This window comes from Polyodon spathula, chromosome 14 (genome assembly GCF_017654505.1).
Source record: "Polyodon spathula isolate WHYD16114869_AA chromosome 14, ASM1765450v1, whole genome shotgun sequence".
NCBI lineage: Eukaryota > Metazoa > Chordata > Actinopteri > Acipenseriformes > Polyodontidae > Polyodon > Polyodon spathula.
In genome coordinates this window covers 13,287,671-13,307,965 of record NC_054547.1, presented here as the reverse complement: position 1 = coordinate 13,307,965, position 20,295 = coordinate 13,287,671, and the positions used below count along the sequence as shown (strand labels likewise).

The 20,295-nt window shown below is 36.6% G+C and overlaps 1 protein-coding gene across 1 annotated transcript in view; it reads right to left on the bottom strand.

Annotated features, from left to right (window-relative positions):
• LOC121326433 (potassium channel subfamily T member 2) overlaps window positions 1–20,295 on the bottom strand; it is a 49,549-nt gene that overhangs the window by 7,631 nt on the left and 21,623 nt on the right. Inside the window, exons 10-24 of the mRNA XM_041269697.1 lie at window positions 20,031–20,211; window positions 19,370–19,534; window positions 17,587–17,723; window positions 16,244–16,307; window positions 10,401–10,509; window positions 9,903–10,011; window positions 9,204–9,353; window positions 7,994–8,223; window positions 7,391–7,607; window positions 5,549–5,654; window positions 5,081–5,253; window positions 4,295–4,366; window positions 2,788–2,922; window positions 1,579–1,690; window positions 225–326 (exon numbers count right to left, since the gene is read on the bottom strand). Of these exons, the coding sequence (XP_041125631.1) occupies window positions 225–326; window positions 1,579–1,690; window positions 2,788–2,922; window positions 4,295–4,366; window positions 5,081–5,253; window positions 5,549–5,654; window positions 7,391–7,607; window positions 7,994–8,223; window positions 9,204–9,353; window positions 9,903–10,011; window positions 10,401–10,509; window positions 16,244–16,307; window positions 17,587–17,723; window positions 19,370–19,534; window positions 20,031–20,211 (2,062 nt within the window). The remainder of the gene's footprint in view (window positions 1–224; window positions 327–1,578; window positions 1,691–2,787; window positions 2,923–4,294; window positions 4,367–5,080; window positions 5,254–5,548; window positions 5,655–7,390; window positions 7,608–7,993; window positions 8,224–9,203; window positions 9,354–9,902; window positions 10,012–10,400; window positions 10,510–16,243; window positions 16,308–17,586; window positions 17,724–19,369; window positions 19,535–20,030; window positions 20,212–20,295) is intronic.

The following is a 20,295-nucleotide window of genomic DNA, read 5'->3' as shown; positions in this document are numbered from 1 at the left end:
ATTAGAGTGTGTCAGGTGAAGAGGCCAGTATATTATCAAGATCATTTTCAGAACTATATTTGTTACAGGCAATGTAGGTGTAAATTGGTTGTAAATAAGGCAGGGCATATTAGATTGGGATAAGATTATCTAGGGACCAAACGTAAAAATGTATGTTACAGTTGTGTGAATGAGGTGCTGATAGACATCTGGTGAAATACATTTTGAAAATCAGAATACATTACCTGGTACAACAGAGTATCCAGCATGCTAATGCTAAACACTCTTCCGGCAGCAAATGGCAATCGGAACATAAATGCTAGATTGGAGCCTTTCTCACGTTCTTTCTGTCAACAGAAAAAAAAAAGTTTACTATATTGTGAAGAACAATATTGCCCTCTACCAGAAGTTGTATGCTTGCCTTTAATGACCAAAAGCTATATTATAAATCAAAACAATAATAATGATCTGGATACTAGTCACCCAATAAAGCTTTTCTAAAAAGGTGACATACAGTAGCACTAAAAAAATAAAAAAAATTAGGAAATCCAGATACAAAATATTGTTCATCTGTTTTTTAAAAGCAATGAAATACTGTTATATGTTAAATTCCTCAAAGAAAATGTGATATATTGCAATAACTCTGTCACAGTAGACAGTACTTTAAGCCAGAAAGCTGAAGCCAAACAGCAGATACAACAAGTGATATTTGAGGGATACTAGGGCTTTGCAAAATATATCGAAAGGGACAGGTATCCACAAATGTCAGTCTGTCACTGCTGCTGATCCAAACATGAAATCAAAAGATATTATCGTCATACTCCCTGTGGAGGATCCATAGGGGACTGAATGACTAGCAGAAATTGTCTATAAATACAATTTGTACAGGAAAGCAAAATAGCTCAGAATACAATGGATGTGCATGTCTGTTATGGATACACATGAATCAACAATGGATACCCTGCAGATCTTTACTCATTTCATCTATCCAGGACGGGATGCCTCCAAATAACTCATCTTTCATGTCTCACTGCAACCAGCTAGTTCACTAGCTTCATTTTCAGGCGTCATCAAAATGGTGGTCAAGACTGGTGTTTTTTTTCTTCCTTATTTTGACACTGATTTCCCTATTTCCTTTTATACCATACTATGTGCTTTGTTTGTGAGCCACAATTATATTTTTAACTTGCAATGTAATCAATTCAAAAAGGCATTCCTTATTGACTTCTCTGACAACACCTGTCATTTCAATGGTGTTTTCTAGAGTAAGCAGAACTGAACTGTACAATCAAATCAACTAGAGCTATACCCCAAAACTTCCTGAACTCATACCTTAATGAACTTAAAGAATGCACAAATTGAGTTTTCTGTGCTTTATCAACAATATATAATATCATTAGTGTTGAATGAACTTTGTTAGCTGCCCTGTCTAAAGGGGTGATTGATACATTTGTTATCATGCATCTTTGCATTATTCATCAACACTTGATATTAGTTGGGAGATTAACTGCTTTTAAAGACAGGATTGGTAAGACTGTAAGAAGTCTGGAAGCTTGCCCTAACATTATTGTACAATACATTAATAAACAATTATCTTACCTTTTCAAGTTTTGAAAGTGTCAGGGAGTAGCAGTCTTTTGCTCTGAACTGCATGAATCTCATATTTGCAGGGTGTGTAAGTTCTGTGATAATACTGAGACTTGAAAACAGGCTAAAATTGAGAAGATTAATACAATAAATATACTAAAAATGATGATAGAATTAGATAAGAAAACAAACACATCACAGTATAAGATTTGATTGATTGATTGATTGATTGGCTGATTGATTGATTGGCTGATTGATCGATCGATCGGTCTGTAGAGAGTGGGTGGAGCGCAACCCATCATAGCTAACCCTATTTGAAACTCACTTGTGTTTTTCTTGTAAGTATGCTACATTTTAATGATAAACACACTTGCAATGTAATGATCTCTGTGGCCAGCTCTGATTCCACATACTATATTGAAAAATTAAAGCCATCAAGAATACCCAAGACTTGATAAATAAACAAATGAAAAACTCCTGAGGCACACAAAACAACAAAATGTGCATACAGAGGAAAGCATGAGTTATAATAAATCATCATCTGGTGACAGTAAATACAATAACCTTCAGATTAAACTTGAAATAAAGAGAATAAAAAGCACACAATTTATTTGGCACTTTGACTTGTGTGAATCAAACATTTGACCTGACCAGACACATCTGATCAGAATAATGGATTTAAACCTAAACTGCAGTGGATTAAACTCTGTCCATTTGAGGATTTATAAAATGTATGTCCTAAAACCTGAAGATACCAGATGTACAGTAAAGTGTGATCTCTTTTGAGATTAAATAAATAAATAAATAGTTGTTTAAACCAAGCTAAACGGGATATTTCTTGTCTATGTGGCACATCTTTAAAGGGGTCAGTAAATAATTTCTTTGCCTGGACAGCTACATCTTGATGATTTATGACTTTCCAAGTACTCCATACTCATATATTTTGTGATGCAAAGCAACAGTGCCATCTACTGATCGAACAGAAGTGACCAGTTTAAGGCACTAAGGCACACCACTTACCTCTCTAAAACCATATTTTTAAATGTATATGAAGATCGCTCTTGCCACGGCATCATATACTTAATCAAAAATGTATGGTCTAAGAACAATTAACTAATTTGTCTGAGAAGTATGAAACATAAAAATTCACATTCATGAGCACATAAATAACGTTAGGAAACAGCCTATGGCAACAGCTTTTACTGCTAAAGCTCAGCTTACCGGAACAGTGTCTGTACATTCACAATAGTTTTGGCGTCTGCCATGTAGTCTTCTTCAGCACTCATGGTGCTCTCCTTATCCACAACCACCATGTTAGCGGCAAAGGAGACTCCACACCGAAGCAAATCATCTAGGCTTTCATGACAATATGCAATCAAAAGATTATTAAAACACATGCAAAGCAGCTATACTGCTTATAACATTATCTTCTGAATCTGAAGCTGTGAGAACAGAATGCAATGCTACAACTTAGTCACCCCAATACAAATATTCAAGCAAGCTGGAAAACACAGTAATGCCTTTCATGATGAAACTTTCAATAAATGTAGATTATCGGAAAGGAAAATGGTGCCCCTACTCCCAGAAAGAAATTATATATTGTGTTGCATTGCTTACTTCATTCTCTACATAGCAGAAGTGTTTTATAATCTACCACCCACCCCTTTATATTAGGCTTGGCATACTATCATTGCTGTGCAGGCAAGAATGAAAGACAGAAAAAGAGAGAGCTGTTGCTATGGGGACAGCACATAGGGAACCTGCAAGGCAGTATGATAATTGTTCAGCTGTGCTATACAGTGCCTAATGTACTGTAAAAGAAGGCGTTTAGAAACTAATTTGTAGGGGATATTACTAAGGTTGCAAATGCATTAGTATAACATTATGTATTATTTTTTATTATAAAATATGTAACCTGTACAAAGAGATGCCCATTGGTTGACATTTTATTGACTTTAATGTAATTTTAATTTACAAAAATAGCTAATTACATTTTAGGTTTATGTTATGTTAATTGGATGCCTTGGGGTTAATATCGTGTTTTTTTTTTTTTTTGCTCAAGTGAAATGTTATATTATATTATTGCAATAACAGTATTATGTTAGCTGGGTAAATATGTATGAGTTAGCAGAGCTAGACCCAACAAGAGCAGCAATAGAGCAAACAGGCACCCTGTATATCAAAGTTTTAGCCCAGGGTTTCCCAAACCTGCTACTGGAGGCCAGAAGACATTGGGATGAAAAGCAGAAGACACTGGGATGAAAAACAGAAGACACTGGGTTTCTGAAGACTGGGTTCAGGAAGCCCTACTTGTCTAGGTCAAGAGATAGTGATTAATTTCTACCAGTATTATGAAACTGCAGGTATTTTTAATTCATTTATTTATTTTTTAAATTATCCACAAGATTAAAACAAGCATTGATGTTAACAGTAGCTGTACCTAAAATCTGAAAATGTGACTTTCAATGTGGTGGTGGGGTAAGCGCTCAATACAGGACTCTGACGGGCAGAATCCAGTAATTCTCTACTGAAACACATCCTGGAGGAGATCACATAATAAATAGGCAACAGTACAAACAAGAAACACCACAATAATTAAAAGAATACAGAAGATGCACACCATAAACAAAGCCAAGCCATTTTAATCATCTATGACACAACATCAGAACACAGCATAAAAAAACAACCACAGTAAACATGTAAACTCATGCTTTGAATTTTTACATACTTGTCAATTGAGCCAACCATGTAGTAAACCATTGGAAACCAGCAGATTGCCTCAAGAAAATGCAAATCTGGCCTAGAAAAACAAGTAGTTGGAAAAGTGATAAGGCTAATATAAATTCAACACATACTCTTTCTCAAAAGGTGGACTGATATTCCACTAAATGTTGACAGAATAATGTTTGACCTCTTAAAACTACATAAAAAAAAACAAAAAAAAACAACACATTCTGGGATACTTGTTAATAACGTACATCAATAGTTGTCTAAGGTCCTACAAATTGGTTGAGGCTTGAATAAATATAGTATCACATTTGGTGTTTGTATAATCTCACAGTGCTTTACATATCAGCTTTATTATGCATTATTATAAGGTAAGTCTATAGCAATTGTGCTGTAGATTGGTAGTTACTATATCTGCCACTGCTTTTGATGTCCTAGCTCCAGAAACAAATGTGTTGTATAGTATTAAGCAGGTAACAAAGCTCAAAGATATAAGTTCATTTTATACAGCATGATCATTTAAGTTAAAACAACAAAGAGAGAGCAAAAGGAAAAACTGTTTTATTTCAATATTTGAGCAGAACAAGAACGAATTTTAAGTATGACTTAAAATGGTATTTGATTGTGATTAGTTCACCAGGTAGTTTTAGTTTTTTTCCCACCAGGTGGTGCAAGAACATTGCATCTATTTCACCAAGTAACAAAGGGGGGGTACTATTGCAATTGATTGTTCAATTGATTGTTTATGGGAAATGTAATAACAATAATTACATGTAAATCTACTTACGGGTTATCCAGTAGAACAACTATAGGGTTCAGCTCTCTTTTTGGTCTATAGCAAGCCCTGAGAGGAACAATGAAGTTGTATAGGCCATTGCCAACAGTCTCAGCAGAAACGATGATTAGCTTGTTTTTAAAGCCATATGATTTTGCATCTTCATAACAGTTATGCTGACAACCCTAAATAAATAAATAAATAAATAAAACATAATACAAATTATAGGTTTAGTAAATGAGTTACTGTTTGTATTTTCTTTCCGTGATACCAATGTATTTAGTTTATCATTGGATAATCCTTTTTTCTAAGTGAAAATCCAAATTACTATTGGTGTTTGTTTAGGGAAAGTAAACTCTTTCATATGTCCTGTATTGCTTTATTAGGTTATACAGTCACATATAACCCTGTTGGTAACACAATAAAATAGAATACTACTGAAATAATACCATAATAGAGTATTTTAGGGCAACATCTTACCTTATCAAGTCTTAAACAGCAGAATGGTACCTTCTCTCGAAGTAGGTGGCAAAATGTTGGTGAGCTCCCAATGTAAGGGGAATTTGGAGGATAACCCTTTATATATCTAAGAAAAGATACATTTTTGTTTTTCTTGATTGCAATTCTTTTATGAACAATGGGTATACATTAATAGCTGGTGAAGGTGTCAAAAATAGGTGACAGCAAATTGAAATTCATGTTGAATAATAGCCATATGTTTTATTAAAAATCTAATCAAAATGTGCAGTAGTTCACTATAGGGTTCTAAATGTCATAGTATCACTAAGAAATCAATTAGCAGCGTGTTTAATTGGAATATACTTTACAAAATACATTGTTTCACTATGAATTACTGTGGTTGGTGGTCATTAACCTGCAGAGCTACAAAGATTAAAAACCCAGTGTGACAGAGAAAAAATGAATCTTGGTTATAAATCTCCTTCCCGACCTCTGAGGGCGCTGTGTAAAGGGAACAGTGTGCCCCAGACTGGATGGTCTGACAATTCATTCTAGGGAAAGGTGGAAGTCAGGCATCTAAAAAGGGGGTGGAGCCATGGTACACCAAGTCATCGCCCCAGACGGGAAGCGATGTGGCACACGTGGATTGGAGAAAAAACAGTTGCACTCGCTAACCCAGGGGACATGGATATGATCTGCTACTTTGATATGGTTGAGAGAGAACCGCTGAAGGAAAATAAAATAACCATGTGTGTTTAGTGTTTGTTTGTTTTGTCGTTTCTAATTGTACTCGTTTGTTGTTATTAGACATGTACCGGGAGCTGATGCTTAAAGCCAGCACGAACCCAGACAGCACTGCACCACTGTGCACAAATAAATTGTATTTCACCACTCTGCACGAATAAATTGTATTTCACCACTTGCACGTTAGCACTCACTCTGGACATTGAAATGTATTGCCAGGGATTATGTGAACTTTGTTGTCTGTCATCTGTTACGCATTGCATCACTTCTACAACTGCGCACTGCAAATCACTTCTACAACTGCGCACTGCAAATCACCTCTACAACTGCGCACTGCAAATCACTTCTACAACTGTGCACTGCAAACCACTTTGCCACATCCAGAGTGTGTTTTTAATTTTTTTAGGCTATTAATTAATTATTGAAAAAATCCACTTACAGTTGTGTTTCTGCGGTTACTTACTGCATACTCAATTGCAATAGACACTGGATTATTCAAACAAATTTTGTTCAAAAAAATCACTGTTTATGGCATCTTGATATTTTAGAGTTTCAGATAATCAGGTATTGGATAATTAAGTGACAACTGTATTTTTGTCATTAGTATGATTTCACGTGTGTACACCTTCTGTCATGTGAGATTGTGGTTAATATTTTTCCCATATGGGCAAATCACACGCAAATTCCCCTACCATAGCAATTTTCCCATAGTGGAAGATCAGGTCTCCTATGTAATCAAGAATATACATACACACATGCATACACACAAGCACACGCACTCACGCACACATGCAAAATTAGATTTTTTGTTTTTCATGCATTGTTTTAAATTCAGCACTCAACTCTTTAAAATTTTGAAGACAGTACTATGCAAATTATGTGCCAGGAAGTTATGATAGTAAATATGGTGTTGATATTAATAAAAGCTTACCTTGGAATGCAAGTTAATCAGAATACATGGATTTGTATGAAAGCCAAAATGCATTGTGCAAAAAACCAAAGAACTTTACACAGCTAGTGTAAACATTTCAAATGTAAAGTACTTCTTGACCTTGGTTTTACGAATCATTTTATTGTTGCTCTTTGTTGTCACCATCTGGAAAGGATATGATAACTTACTCCTCCCCTGTTGATTCTTCATCATCTGAAGGTGTTGCTTCATCTTCTGATTGGTCACTGAGTAAATCACATGTTTGAACGGATGAAGCATCTGCCACTTCTAAGACAGGTGCGATGCTGGGCCTCCTTCCCCCTTTACAGCCATCAGCAGGAAGAGTCAAGTTTGGACCACTTGAAGATCTGCACCCTGTGTCATGCAGGTCAATAGCAACTGTGCCTACATACAAAGGTACACATATAAAATATCTTCAATATTAGTTTGGTACATAATCTAAAATGACACCAAAAATAGTCAATAGGTTTTGTTTTTGTTTGTTTCGTTTTTTATTGTATCATTCCCATTAGGGTGTTTTATATGAATTGAGTAATAGTATTTGTTTAGATTAACTACTGTGGTTTTAGGTGTTTGCCCCATCTAAATAATACACCAAAACTTGTTACGGAAATGAATCTTTAAAGAATTAAGTACTGTATGGTCTCAATCACTTTAGTGTATTGCATTGTAAATGTAGTTCATTTATTCCATGAGTTGTACATTTAAACAGATGGTAAATGTGTACTAGCTTTAAATGATTAAATAAAAACAAATACACATATACTAACCCATACTAGCAATGATACTGTGTACAGGTAGGCGAGAAGTGCCCTGATAAAATGAATTGGATGTCCTGGTTCTTTCTTCTTCCTCCTGCTTTTTAAAGGTTGAATTTTCTTCCTTGATGATGTTGATGTAAAAACAAGTATCTGTGGAAGTCATTATGTAGCGAGGCCCTGGATTTAATAAAATATTTTTATTGTCTTCTCTCCGTACACCAATCAAGCAGACCCCATATCTACACAAAATAGATAAACAAATGACAACCTTTCCATGTTGTTCAGGGGTTGAAATTAAGGCTGACACATACACAGTTTTTTTGTAAATGAGGAAATTACTTGCAGTAAACCGAATGCAACCTTTTAAATGATAGATGGGCACTTGTCAAAAAAATTATAGCTTTTAATTTGATATTTCAGGTTTACACATTTAAAAGTTTAAAGATGGTGCCTTAGATAAGATATTCAAGTTAATGCCATTAATTTCCAACCTTTGCAAAGAATTCAACTACAAAAAGGAAGACTTTTCCCTATTACCATTATATATAAATATATATATATATATATATATATATATATATATATATATATATATATATATATATATATATATATATTTCTCTTCTCCCGATAATATATAATTAAGAGGTGCGATTGATTAATTTGTTGCTAATCGGGAGATGGTCACCTGTATAAAAACCAGCAGCTTTCTGCTCTCAGAGAAGAGTCGTGAGGAGACTGTCACAGGCGAGACGTTTAAGTTTGGAAAATCAGAAGATAACAATTGCTAGACGTGCTGGTTTGTTAACCAGCATGGTACTTGTTACTGCTATTGTTTATTTGTTTGGCCAACGCACCTTTTTGTTTTGTGTCTTTTGTTTTGTTTAAATCTTTTATTTTTCATTCAATTAAAATACAAGCATAGCAGCGCTGTTTGCCAATATCATCCTTCTTTGTTTTGTGTTGCTTCTTCCTTGGTCTGTGACGTCACTGCAACCACTCTGCCACAAGGGCCTATCACAATTGGATCTAGGTTCATTTTTCAATGAAGTGCCTATCCCAATTGAATTTAGGTTCAGTTTTCAATGAAGTGCCTATCACAATTGGATCTAGGTTGAGTTTTCAATGACGGGTTTATCACAATTGGATCTAGGATGAGTTTTCAATGAAGTGCCTATCACAATTGAATCTAGGTTCAGTTTTCAATGGGTTAACTCACTTTTTATGTGCATGGAAGGAGGCATATGTGAAGCTCTTCCCCTCATACTCTGCAAAAAATATACTTTCTTCCATGACAATATGGTAGACTTCATTCCCAGAGCATCTCCCATACATCTCCTGCCACTGTTCTGGCGATTGCTGGCCCTCCCTGCAAATAAATAATTTAAATGCCACAAAACATAGACATAAATCTAGACCCATATTTAGTGCACAGTTTATAAACACCTTTTACAGGGAAGGGATTTTAGCCATAATCCTCAGTTTTTCAACATTCAACATTTTTTTTTTTTGTTTGTTTCTTGTTGTTTCTCCTGTTACAGCGTATCTGTACTCTTGTTACTAGATGGTGCTATTTACTTATATGGAAAAAGCAACAATAATGATAAGAAAAAATAAATATGTATTTTACATAACCCCTTTTTTTTTTAAAATCAGGCCAGTTTTCTTAATTGCTTGCATGACACGAGAAGGATGGCTCTAGATAAGAAATTGAGCATACACTATGAAATGTGTTAAAGACAAAAAATACCAGGTGTTTGCTTATTTATTAATTTCTGTTCAATCTTTTGCAAAAGAATGTTTCAGCATACAAACCTGGTGGCAATACTTTTTGCATTTGACCTATTTTAAAATGTTGTGTTACATTACAGCTGTATATTATCCTTTTATAACCTGGCATTGCTCTCTAGTTACTTACTGTCCTCTTGAGGTATGAACAAGTAGGGTTATCAAGGTAGATGTTGCTGGGCAGATGCAATTGAGTGCCAGCATGGCATACTTAAACTCCTCTTCACAGACCACGTGATCTGTAATGTTAAACAACATCTTCACCTCACCGTTACAGAGAACCTTAAATCCAGTTACAAGATACCCTCACAAAGTCATGAACATAGTGTATAATTGCAACTTGCAATTTGCATAATTACAAGCATTGGGTATGGGAATAGTACAGATTATTTTCACTTAAAACCACTGCCTCTAGGAATAAAACTATGCAATAAACAAACAAAATACACTCTATGGCACATTACTGATTATGACAACATTATTTTACTGGTCTCATGGTGCCCTATAATGATTCTCGCTGAAATGATCTTACATTTTGTAAGTAATTTAGTACAATAAACTAGAATTTTGATCTACCAAGGTCAATAAAATCTCAATATGTTAATTCTGGTAGAAAGGCTGTTGTTACCTGCAAATTTTACATGAAATTTATTCTCGGGCTTCAGTATCTGAACATACAGAGGGCGATTTGGGGCAAAATCCTTAACAGCCCAAGCTCTTAAAATTGTTTGGTGATCCTGAAACAAACAGGTAACTTGTAAATGCAGATTCTTTATTAATGCAAACAATTATATACTGACAAGACACATAATATACAACAATATACAGATAAGCTTGTGAAATAGCATGGTGTGGGGTGCATGGATTATTTCTCTTCAATTGGAAAATTCTGCATACTAAATGACACATGTATGAACTGCATATACATAAACAACAATTATTGTTATGTATGTATAAATGGTGCATATTAATTCAGGAGAACAAGCTGCATGCCCATGAATTCATTTTCTGCAATGGCAAATACCACTTAAGGTTAATAAATGCAACACATAGTTACACGCCTTGCAGTATATTTTAATGAGCTTTCTCTTTTTTCCTTAAAAACGCTCATCGTGTGTATACAAATAGCATGCATTTAATTTTATCTTCATTTTATCTTCAAGGCCTAAGTTTATTTGGAATACCTTTCATTCGGTATTGGTTCACATGTCAGAAAGTTTAAAAAGCACAAAATAACTTTAGTTTATATCGGAAAGTACAAATGTTAATTTATACAACAGTATAAACAGTTCACAAAGCTTGATCATCCAAATCAAAACAAACATCACTGTGATTATAGACTGCTAACAAGTAGTGCACTTTGCGCTTCTAAGTATAACTGCATGGTTTAAAATAGCTTCACAGATAGATATATATAGCTACAGCAGCATGGTATGTACACTGATTTCACAATTTCTACAGACTATTGATTTTCATTCACAGGAGGATTGAGAGAAAATAATGATTACCTTATATAACCTGGTAACCAAGAAAAACCTGTTCCATTTCAATTCTAAGACGACCACCAACCAATACTTTTTGTATATGCCTGCCATAGGTAGGTATTCACTGAACATTTTATGTTAGAGCTGCCGATAGGCCCCTCCGTGGAGTTACGTCCTCGGTCCCACCTTCCGAGGGAATAAATAGTTGCGCCACAGAGTTCACTTCCTCTTTCGCCTCTGACCTATGGTAAGGTACACTTCTGTGTCACTAACCTGACTGTATTTTTGAAAGAGCTCCTTTGAGTTGACTGCATTTCCCTTGCATTCATGCTGAGAGCTGCCTTGCCACTCTCGTGGAATCAGCGGCTCCATTTTGAGTGTCTTCATTCTTTCTTCTTAATGGCCTGCTTCATCTTGCGTTGCAGGCCGTCTTTTCTTGGCTGTCTGTCGTATGAGAGAGACTGTCTGTGCAGTATTGGTGTGTGTGGTTGTTGTCTTTTAACTTAGAACCTAAGGGAACACACCGTTCCTATGCCAAGGCTCGGCTTGCTGCCCCCTGCTGTTGAGCAAAATAAATAAATTGTGCGCTGTTGTTGTGCCTGTGTGTTGACCCTCTCACACAACCCTGCTTTGCCTGTGTCTGTGCTTGAGTTTTTGCTGCGCTGCAAAAAAAATAAAAGAAACAACAGCAACCAGTCAGCTGTGTGTTCCTCCCTGGGGGTTGTGTTCTAACCTGCCCCGCTGTTGAGTAGACCTCACTGACTGCCTTGGCCTGCCCACCTTGGTGCGTTGGCCCTTCTCCTTTTTTCTCTTTACTAATTCAGCTCTTGCCAACCATGGCTTTGGCTTGTGTGTCTCCCCTCGTACCTGCTGCGCACTGACCAGGTGGCTGACTACACACAGTTGGGTTAGCTACTGCTGCATTAGCTGCTCCCCGGTGCTTCGGTACCTCGGTGCACGTTCAGCCCTTTGTTACTCCAGTGCCTCAGTGCATTCGGTGCTCGGTACATCCGTCGCGCATAGTACTCGTGCACATGGTGCACAGCTCACTCAGTACATCCAGTGCACACAGTACTTGGTGCACTCGGTGCTCTGGTGCCTCAGTGCACATAGCACTGCGGTGCTCGGGGTGTATGCAGAGGAAGCACAGGTGACCTGTCTAGCGAATACGGCGAGTATCCTGACTACCTGTATGGATGACATACAACGGGAAGCCCTGCTTCCTGAGCCGGTGGCTTCCAAATTACTCCTTGGCTGGAGCCTGGCAAACCTGGTTGTGTCTATCAGACAGCTACGGCTGTCACAGGCGAGGGTCCCCAATTTGGATAAGACAGCGCTGTTGGATGTTCCGATATCCATGGGGCATACCTTTGGGCCAGCAATAGAGGAGATACTGCAGTGCTGCCACCGAGAATGCAAGGCAAGTGGTAAGAGGCAGTGCTACTCCCTTACCGTGCTCCGGCGTGGGGTAGGTTGTGCCGCTGGCAATCTCCGACAGACAGACACATCCAACCTAGGTTGGGGTACGTGTTGGGCAGGCAGTGGAGTCAGCGGGTCCTGGACAGGCCGCTGAACATCCCTGCAAATAAATATGCTGGAGCTCCAAGCAGTGCACCTTGCTCTCTAGCATTTCCTTCCTGTGCTCCAGAACAGACATGCCCTCGTGCACACCAATAACATGTCAGTAGTGGCGTACATGAACCACCAGGGTGCACTTCGGTCCCCAGGGTTACATCACATAGTAGGTCAGGAGAAGGTCAGGAGAGACAAAGCGACAGTTCTCCCAGATGACCCTGTTCTTCTGTTCTCCTTAGGGCTCTCAGATGCGGTCCTTAGTACACTGCAGAACACTAGGGCTTCTTCCACAAGAGCGCTATATGCTTACAAGTGGAGGCATTTTCAAAAGTGGTGTATAGCCAGAGGTCATGAAAGCATCTACTACCCCACAGAAATTATTTTACAATTTCTTCAAGATCTGCTAGAGGTGGGCAGGTCCCCCTCTACTCTGAAAGTGCATGCCACATCCCTATAGACCCAGTATCCCTGGGTGCCCACTTTCTGGCAATCCGTTTTCTAAAAGGTGCTCGGCGGCTGTATCCCCCTAGATGGTAGACTAGATGTGGTATTGGAGGCTTTCACTAAGGCCCTGTTTGAGTCTAAAATATCTCTCTATGAACACAGCCTTTTTATTGGCCCTCACTTCCGCTAAGCAGGTCAGCGAGCTAGAGGTTCTGTCCGTGCAGTTCCTATATGTGTGTTTTGGAAAATGGAAACAGGCTATTGTTGCGCACAAACCCTGCATTCCCAATCGGAGAAAGATAGGAAACTGAATTCACTCTGCCCAGTGAGGACAATGAGAGGTTGTGTGGATAGGACAAGCTCTTCATTTGCTATGGTGAAAGGACCCTGGGTCAAGGCCTCTCGAAGCAGTGACTGTCCCACTGGATTGTGGACACAGTATCGACAGGTTATAATAATGTCGGCCTACCCCCACCTGAGGTGTGGCTACGTCATGGGCCTTCGAGGTGCTTCATTGACTGACATTTGTACTGCGGCTAGCTGGGATACTCCGCATACATTCACCAGGTTCTATGCTTTCATTAGGGACAAGGGTCCTTGAGGTTGTACGCGCACACCACCAACACTAGTTGGCAGTAGCGAGGTGTCCCTCGTATGCTGTCTGCTCATGCTCCCTCGCGACGACTTAGGTATACTTTTCCCAAAAGTATTGGTTGGTGGTCATCTTTGGATTGAAAAGGAAGTTGTTAGGTTACTTACCGTGACCCTGGTTCCCTGAAAGCGAGGTTGCATCACTCGCATTCGCGGGTTCGATGCAAAAGAGGAAGTGAGTTCCACTGAGCAGCTACTTATTCCCTTGGCAGACAGGACCGAGGGCATCACTTTATGGAGGGGCCTATCAGCAGCTCTGACATAAAATGCTCATTGAATACCTATCTATGGCAGGCATATCCTTGGTTGGTGGTCGTCTTCTCTTTCAGGGAACCAAGGTTACGGTAAATATCTGGATGTATCTAAATACCTTTAAAACAAACAATCTGTCATATCAGGAAATACATCAATATCTTTGTATTTAAATCAAGTGGAAATACATTTAGAAATATTGTACCATATCCTTCCATAAAGGACTGTAATGTATTACAAAGGTACTGGCTATTATTGTATTTTATTACTGTACTTCTTGAAGGCTTAACTGGGACTGATAGTGTAAGGTGTACACTGGGAATGATCCAAGTTACCCCTCATCTCTGTTAGATATATATAACTCTACCTATGTACTAAGATCAAATGATGTGCCTACTTTTAAAATCCTTAAATTGAGATCTAATATGAGACAACATGCCTTTATGTATCAAGCATCTCATCTTTGAAACTCATTGCTTTAGAACATAAAAACAGTCTCTTCACAATACCATAAATATATATATTTTAAAATCAGAACAGGATTGCAAATCCTGTAAATACTATGACCATACTAAGAATTCTTCTATTTTTTATACTTGTTTTTTGTATTATTGTTTTTATGATTGTTTAAAGTGTTTTTGTCCTGTTTGAATGAAAACTTTTGCCATGGATTTTATTTTTTTGTTTCTTGCCGCCTTCTCCTAACAGGACCCCCTTGTAATGAGATTGTCAGCTTAAGGGGTCTAGTCTGGTTAAATAAATGCAATTGAAATAATTGTATACAATTATTATAATTGTATAATAATTATAGTGCGCATTTTCACTAAAATACTATTCCCTAAAAACTCTGCCTCCGCATTGTTCAACACAGAGAACATTTAGAGACAAAGGAGAGGGGTATGTTATAGTTGCACCTTCATAGATATTTCAAAGTTAAGAAACCATAAAAGCAGGTTCAGTGAAATTGACACTGAGAGGAAAGGGTATACAATTATGTTCACATAGTTTGTTTTTTTTTGTTTGTTTTGTTTTTTTAGTGGATAAAACTATGAAAAAAAAAATATTGAACTTGATAAAAGGGAAATAAATAAACAATAATAATAATCCCTTGTAAATTATTAATTAACCATGGGATTGTTGAAAAAACATAGCTTATTAACATATTTATTAATGTCAGCAGCAAAAGGTCTTGAGTTTCAACAGCTTGGCAGCGAAGTACAGCTCATTTTCCAAATAGGTCACATCAAAAGTACACTGGTAGAAAGATGCAATGAGATATTAGAATTTTCAAAATTAATGGCCACTTCAAACAATTAGGAATTCATTAAAAAAATAATAAAAAGGTGAGAATTTTAATAAACATCCCATTATGTTTGATTTTAAATAATCTCATTTATTTTTAAGGGGTCAAAATGCTTTCTGTGCACTGCAAAGGGGCCAATTAAACAAACGACTTCCACTATTAGCCTATGAAAAAGAGCCTTATTAAAGTTTTCCATAGTAAAAGCATAGCAAAGTGTAATAAAGCTTAGTGAAAACATGGTAAAACATAGGTACGCATTATAAGGAATGATGATGTATGATAAAGAATATTAATAAATGGATAGTATAACCATGGGAAAAGCATGGCAAAAGCACTATGGTTTTAACCAGGGGGGAAATACATGTTGTCTAATTTTCGTGATACCAAACTTTTGGTCTATGACAACAGATAAGTTAACTAGATTTGAACCGTCTAGATTTATTGTGGTAGGAATTTAGTGACTATATCCTATATCGTATATAGGCCAATCTGTGTATTGTCAATTCCGGTTTTCATAACGTAGTGGGATATCTTAATTAATTGGATATACATAAATATATATTATATAAATATATAAATACCTAAATAAAAAACCCGGATTCTACGTAACCATTGTATATAAATTTTATATAATATATATATATATATATATATATATATATATATATATATATATATATATATATATATACACACACACACACACTTTTTAAAATCTAAATCCTTTCACAAACATATAAATATGTCTTTTGAAGTACTTACTGCTGCTGTCCGGTCAAATTCACATCGACTACTTAAAATAAAACAAGCTTCTGCATTATCCATCCTGTAATAATTAAAAAACAAGGAACTGTGACAAACAGTGTGTAGCTGTACCACTAATAAATAAATAAACTCATCTAACTTTTATTCAAATATAAATGAGCATGCCTATTATCAAAACACATTTTAAAAAGTTTCAAATTTGGCATTGGTGCATGTTAAAATTTGATTGATGTATGTAATAATAAAACCAACATAATTTGAAAGCTGATTACAAGAATTCAGTTCTGAATCTTCATAGGTCAAAGAGGAAAAAATGAGATTATAACCTGTAACAAGCTATGTTAGTTGAAATTAGATTACCAAAGTGTTTCATGTATTAATGCAAAACAGATTGAAATAGCTTCCATCCTGTATTAGCTACAAAGTCATGAGAGGATTAGTTACCTAACTACAAACCAGTGTGAATAAATCAGGCCATATTTTAAGGTTTTGCACTTCATTTGCCTTTTCCTACCTCCAGATGTGACTTCATCTAAAAACTACAAATTCAACAAATAATCATTTATCTGCTAGTTTGGTTATTCTTTTGTGTAAAACTGATTAATCCATATTTTAAAATAAGGTATGATTGAACATATATATATTTTTTTTCTTTTTCTTTTTGGTAGTCCACCAAAATATGATACTGTTAGGGAACAGTCTGAAAGTGTGATTAGGACAATTAGGAGTTCAATACTGGACTACAGTACTTGGAGCATTGCATAATGCTGTTAATAATACAGCAAATGTATTTTTGTTCAACTTGAAGAATATAAATGTTTTTGAAAAACAAAAATATATATATTTTTAGCGATACAGTACAGTTTGCTCAAATAACCACCTACGTACAGGCTGCGATAATCATTTATAATAGCGAACCTCATTCTGTTCTGACATGGGAACAAAAACAACAGCAAATAAGTACTAACATTTGCTGTAAAAGACGATACAGTCATTCTTGTTTGAACACTAAACGTAGTAATACTAAAAGAACCTTGCTAAAATTGTTTGATAAACATTCCAACTAGTCTTTTTGATATTAAATTTATTTTATTGTTAATACATATTCACCATTGAGTTATGATTGAACAATAAACAAATGCTTGAAACAAATGCTCATGCGTTGACTTCTGATAGTGACTTGAGCTAGTCAATCAGATGTGGTTCTATTGGTATAAGTGTGGGTGTGACCATCATCTGGGATCTACACTCAGGCACAAATGAATGAATTTATGCTTGAGTGTTTTTGATGTTGTGGATGGGATATGCATTCCCTGCAAAATTAATGAACAGTCACTCACTTGGCTCTCAGAAGGTCTTGGTCTTTCAATGCAGATCCTTGTAGATAGATAACTCGTTGGGACCACATGGGAATCTGCAGGACTCTTCGAACCTGGGCATCCATTTCAGTTGGGCAAAGTATCACAACATAATAATCCTAAAAGTAAATAAAAGCATTAAACATCTAACATGTTATTATAGAACCATTTTCTAAATCATTTCCAAATCCAGTGGCTTTGGTTGAATTTTAAAGCCTTATCTTAACAAAAATTGAGGGTAGGTACAGGTGGTAAAATGTGAAACACAGACTGTTATTTCCATCTTCCTGCTGGGTGATTGAAAAGAAGCTAAGGATAAGAACATTAAGGTTAGGATTAAATTAAAGGTTTGGGGAACAGTTGTGATTTAAGGTCAAGATTGGATGTGGATGTTCCTGGAGGGACAACATGTATATTTTATAGGATGTACTGTATGTATGTTGACAACGAGATGGTATCTGAAATCCTCTTTAAGATGTAGAAAATGCAGACGTGTACTCTTTTATGACACATAACCAGGGATTCACAGAACTTGTATCATTAGATTCTCAAGTGAGTACCAGTAGAAATGGTTTAGTGATCACCAAAAATTTGGGGTCATCATCCAAGTCGCTGTCTAGCTCCACCTCCTCCTCCAACAGTTCAAACAAATGGGATGGCAGTGTCAAAGGCCACAACAATAGTTTAATTAGCAGGTTGATTGGGCTAGTTATTACAATTTTTAACAAATCATCACGCATTCTCTATCCCTGCTATCATTGGCTAAGTCAAGTGCCCATTAAAAGAAAGCTACTGAAGTTAACTCAGAACCCCCTAGTCTTAAGTGAAATTATGACCAGCTCAGTTACCTAGAGATCATTGACAGAGCTCAGAGACCCAGAGACAGAACAGAAAACCCTCTCATGGACAAATCCAGAGGTTAGGCAGGTATGGGTCACCCTGCATGCATGAGCACCCTTGCTACCTTTATGAAAAATCTCTCCTGTTAAAAATGTACTTACAGTACGTCTTAAAAACCATATGGAGGTCCGCATTTGCTTTTTGGTTTACATGTACACCTGCATACCATTTAAGTGAATCCCTGAGAACACCCCCTCTCAAAATACACCTCTGTAAGTGTATTGCTTTAAGTACCAGATTCTGCTGAAATTACAGGCATTATTAAGATTAGGTAGACAGATTACATTTATAATTAGGTATGTCTAAAATTCAAATGTAGAGCTGATCACAGTCACGCTAAAGAACCAAGACGTGCAGTTAACATATTTATTGACTGGCGAAATACAATTATGCTGCAGTATGTTTTGTCATTTCAAATATTTTCACAAAACAAACAACTTTAAAGAAACAGTGTACAGTGCAAATGCACATAATGAAAAAAGACATTTGTAGGTGGAAAACGCTAGAATAAAAGTCGCTACATTTAAATAATATATAAACATGTGACATTGTCGATCCACAAAAATAAACAGCTTTACATCTCTGTAAGTAAGAAATTGGAGTGTCCAGTGGGAAAACACAACACGAAATAATAAATTAATGTAGCCTGCAAAGTAGCACTATAGCATTAAAATGTTCAAACCATAGCACTGACTCGGCAGAATCTGGAAATAACATAAGAAACCTTCAATTCGTTAAGATCCCCTGATGTTAAGATCAATTAAACAGCTAGTTTAAGGCATAAACTATTGATTCTGCTGCTCAGAACCGAGGACGGAATTACTTGAAGATGTACAATAGAGCACTTTCATAGGACTATAACTACCTGTAATCTCGGATGGGCATAGAATTCATTCAGAAAATCCATCAGCAGGTCGATTTTGAGAGAGCTGACACACAGCACAACATGCTTCTCTGTTTGTGCTCTGTGGCGGCTGTAGTTTCCACCAGACTTTTGTCTCTCCATCCACAAATATGCCAACTGTTCAAACTGTCAAATATAAAAAATAAATACTGGTTGGATTAATACTGAATGATGTTTCTTAAAAAAACTGATTTTGATTCTGATCTTATCCACAAATATATGCAGATGTTTAAAACGCATGACATTTAAATAAACAATAGTCTTTGAGTTCTGAAACAGGCTGAGAAAGTACTCACAATTTAGAAATATTTTAATATTTTCTTGACATTTTAACATTAACACAGTAACTCAGGGGCATCCAATCACGGTCCTGCAGGGCAATTCCACTCCAGATTTAACAGGTAACATTATTTAATTAACTAGTCCAGGGTCCAGATGGAGGTTTATTTGATTCAATTAAACAATTTAGAACTGGTTTTCAACAAAGACCAAGAGTGAAAGGGCCAACTTTGGACACTCTTCTAGTAAGTATTAGATATGCATAGGTTCATAGACAAGTTAGTTCCCTCTGCTAACAAGCACCATGGTGCAACAGTTTAGCAAATCTCTCCACACATCTTACCTGAATAGGTAATACTACAAGAGCAACACAGATCATAATAACCACCAATAACTTTGAAGGCCAGATCTTGGGAGTGACGTCCCCGAACCCAACTGTGGAGAAGGTGACGATGCAGAAGTATAGGGAGTCAAACAAGGTCAAGTTGTTTCCTGCCCGCTCCAAGTGCTGAATCCCACATATGCTGAAAAGAAACAAGATTAAAGGGATGTTTTAAATAAGACAGCTAAGCTAAAAAATTACACTACAAGTGGCATAGCTGATTACT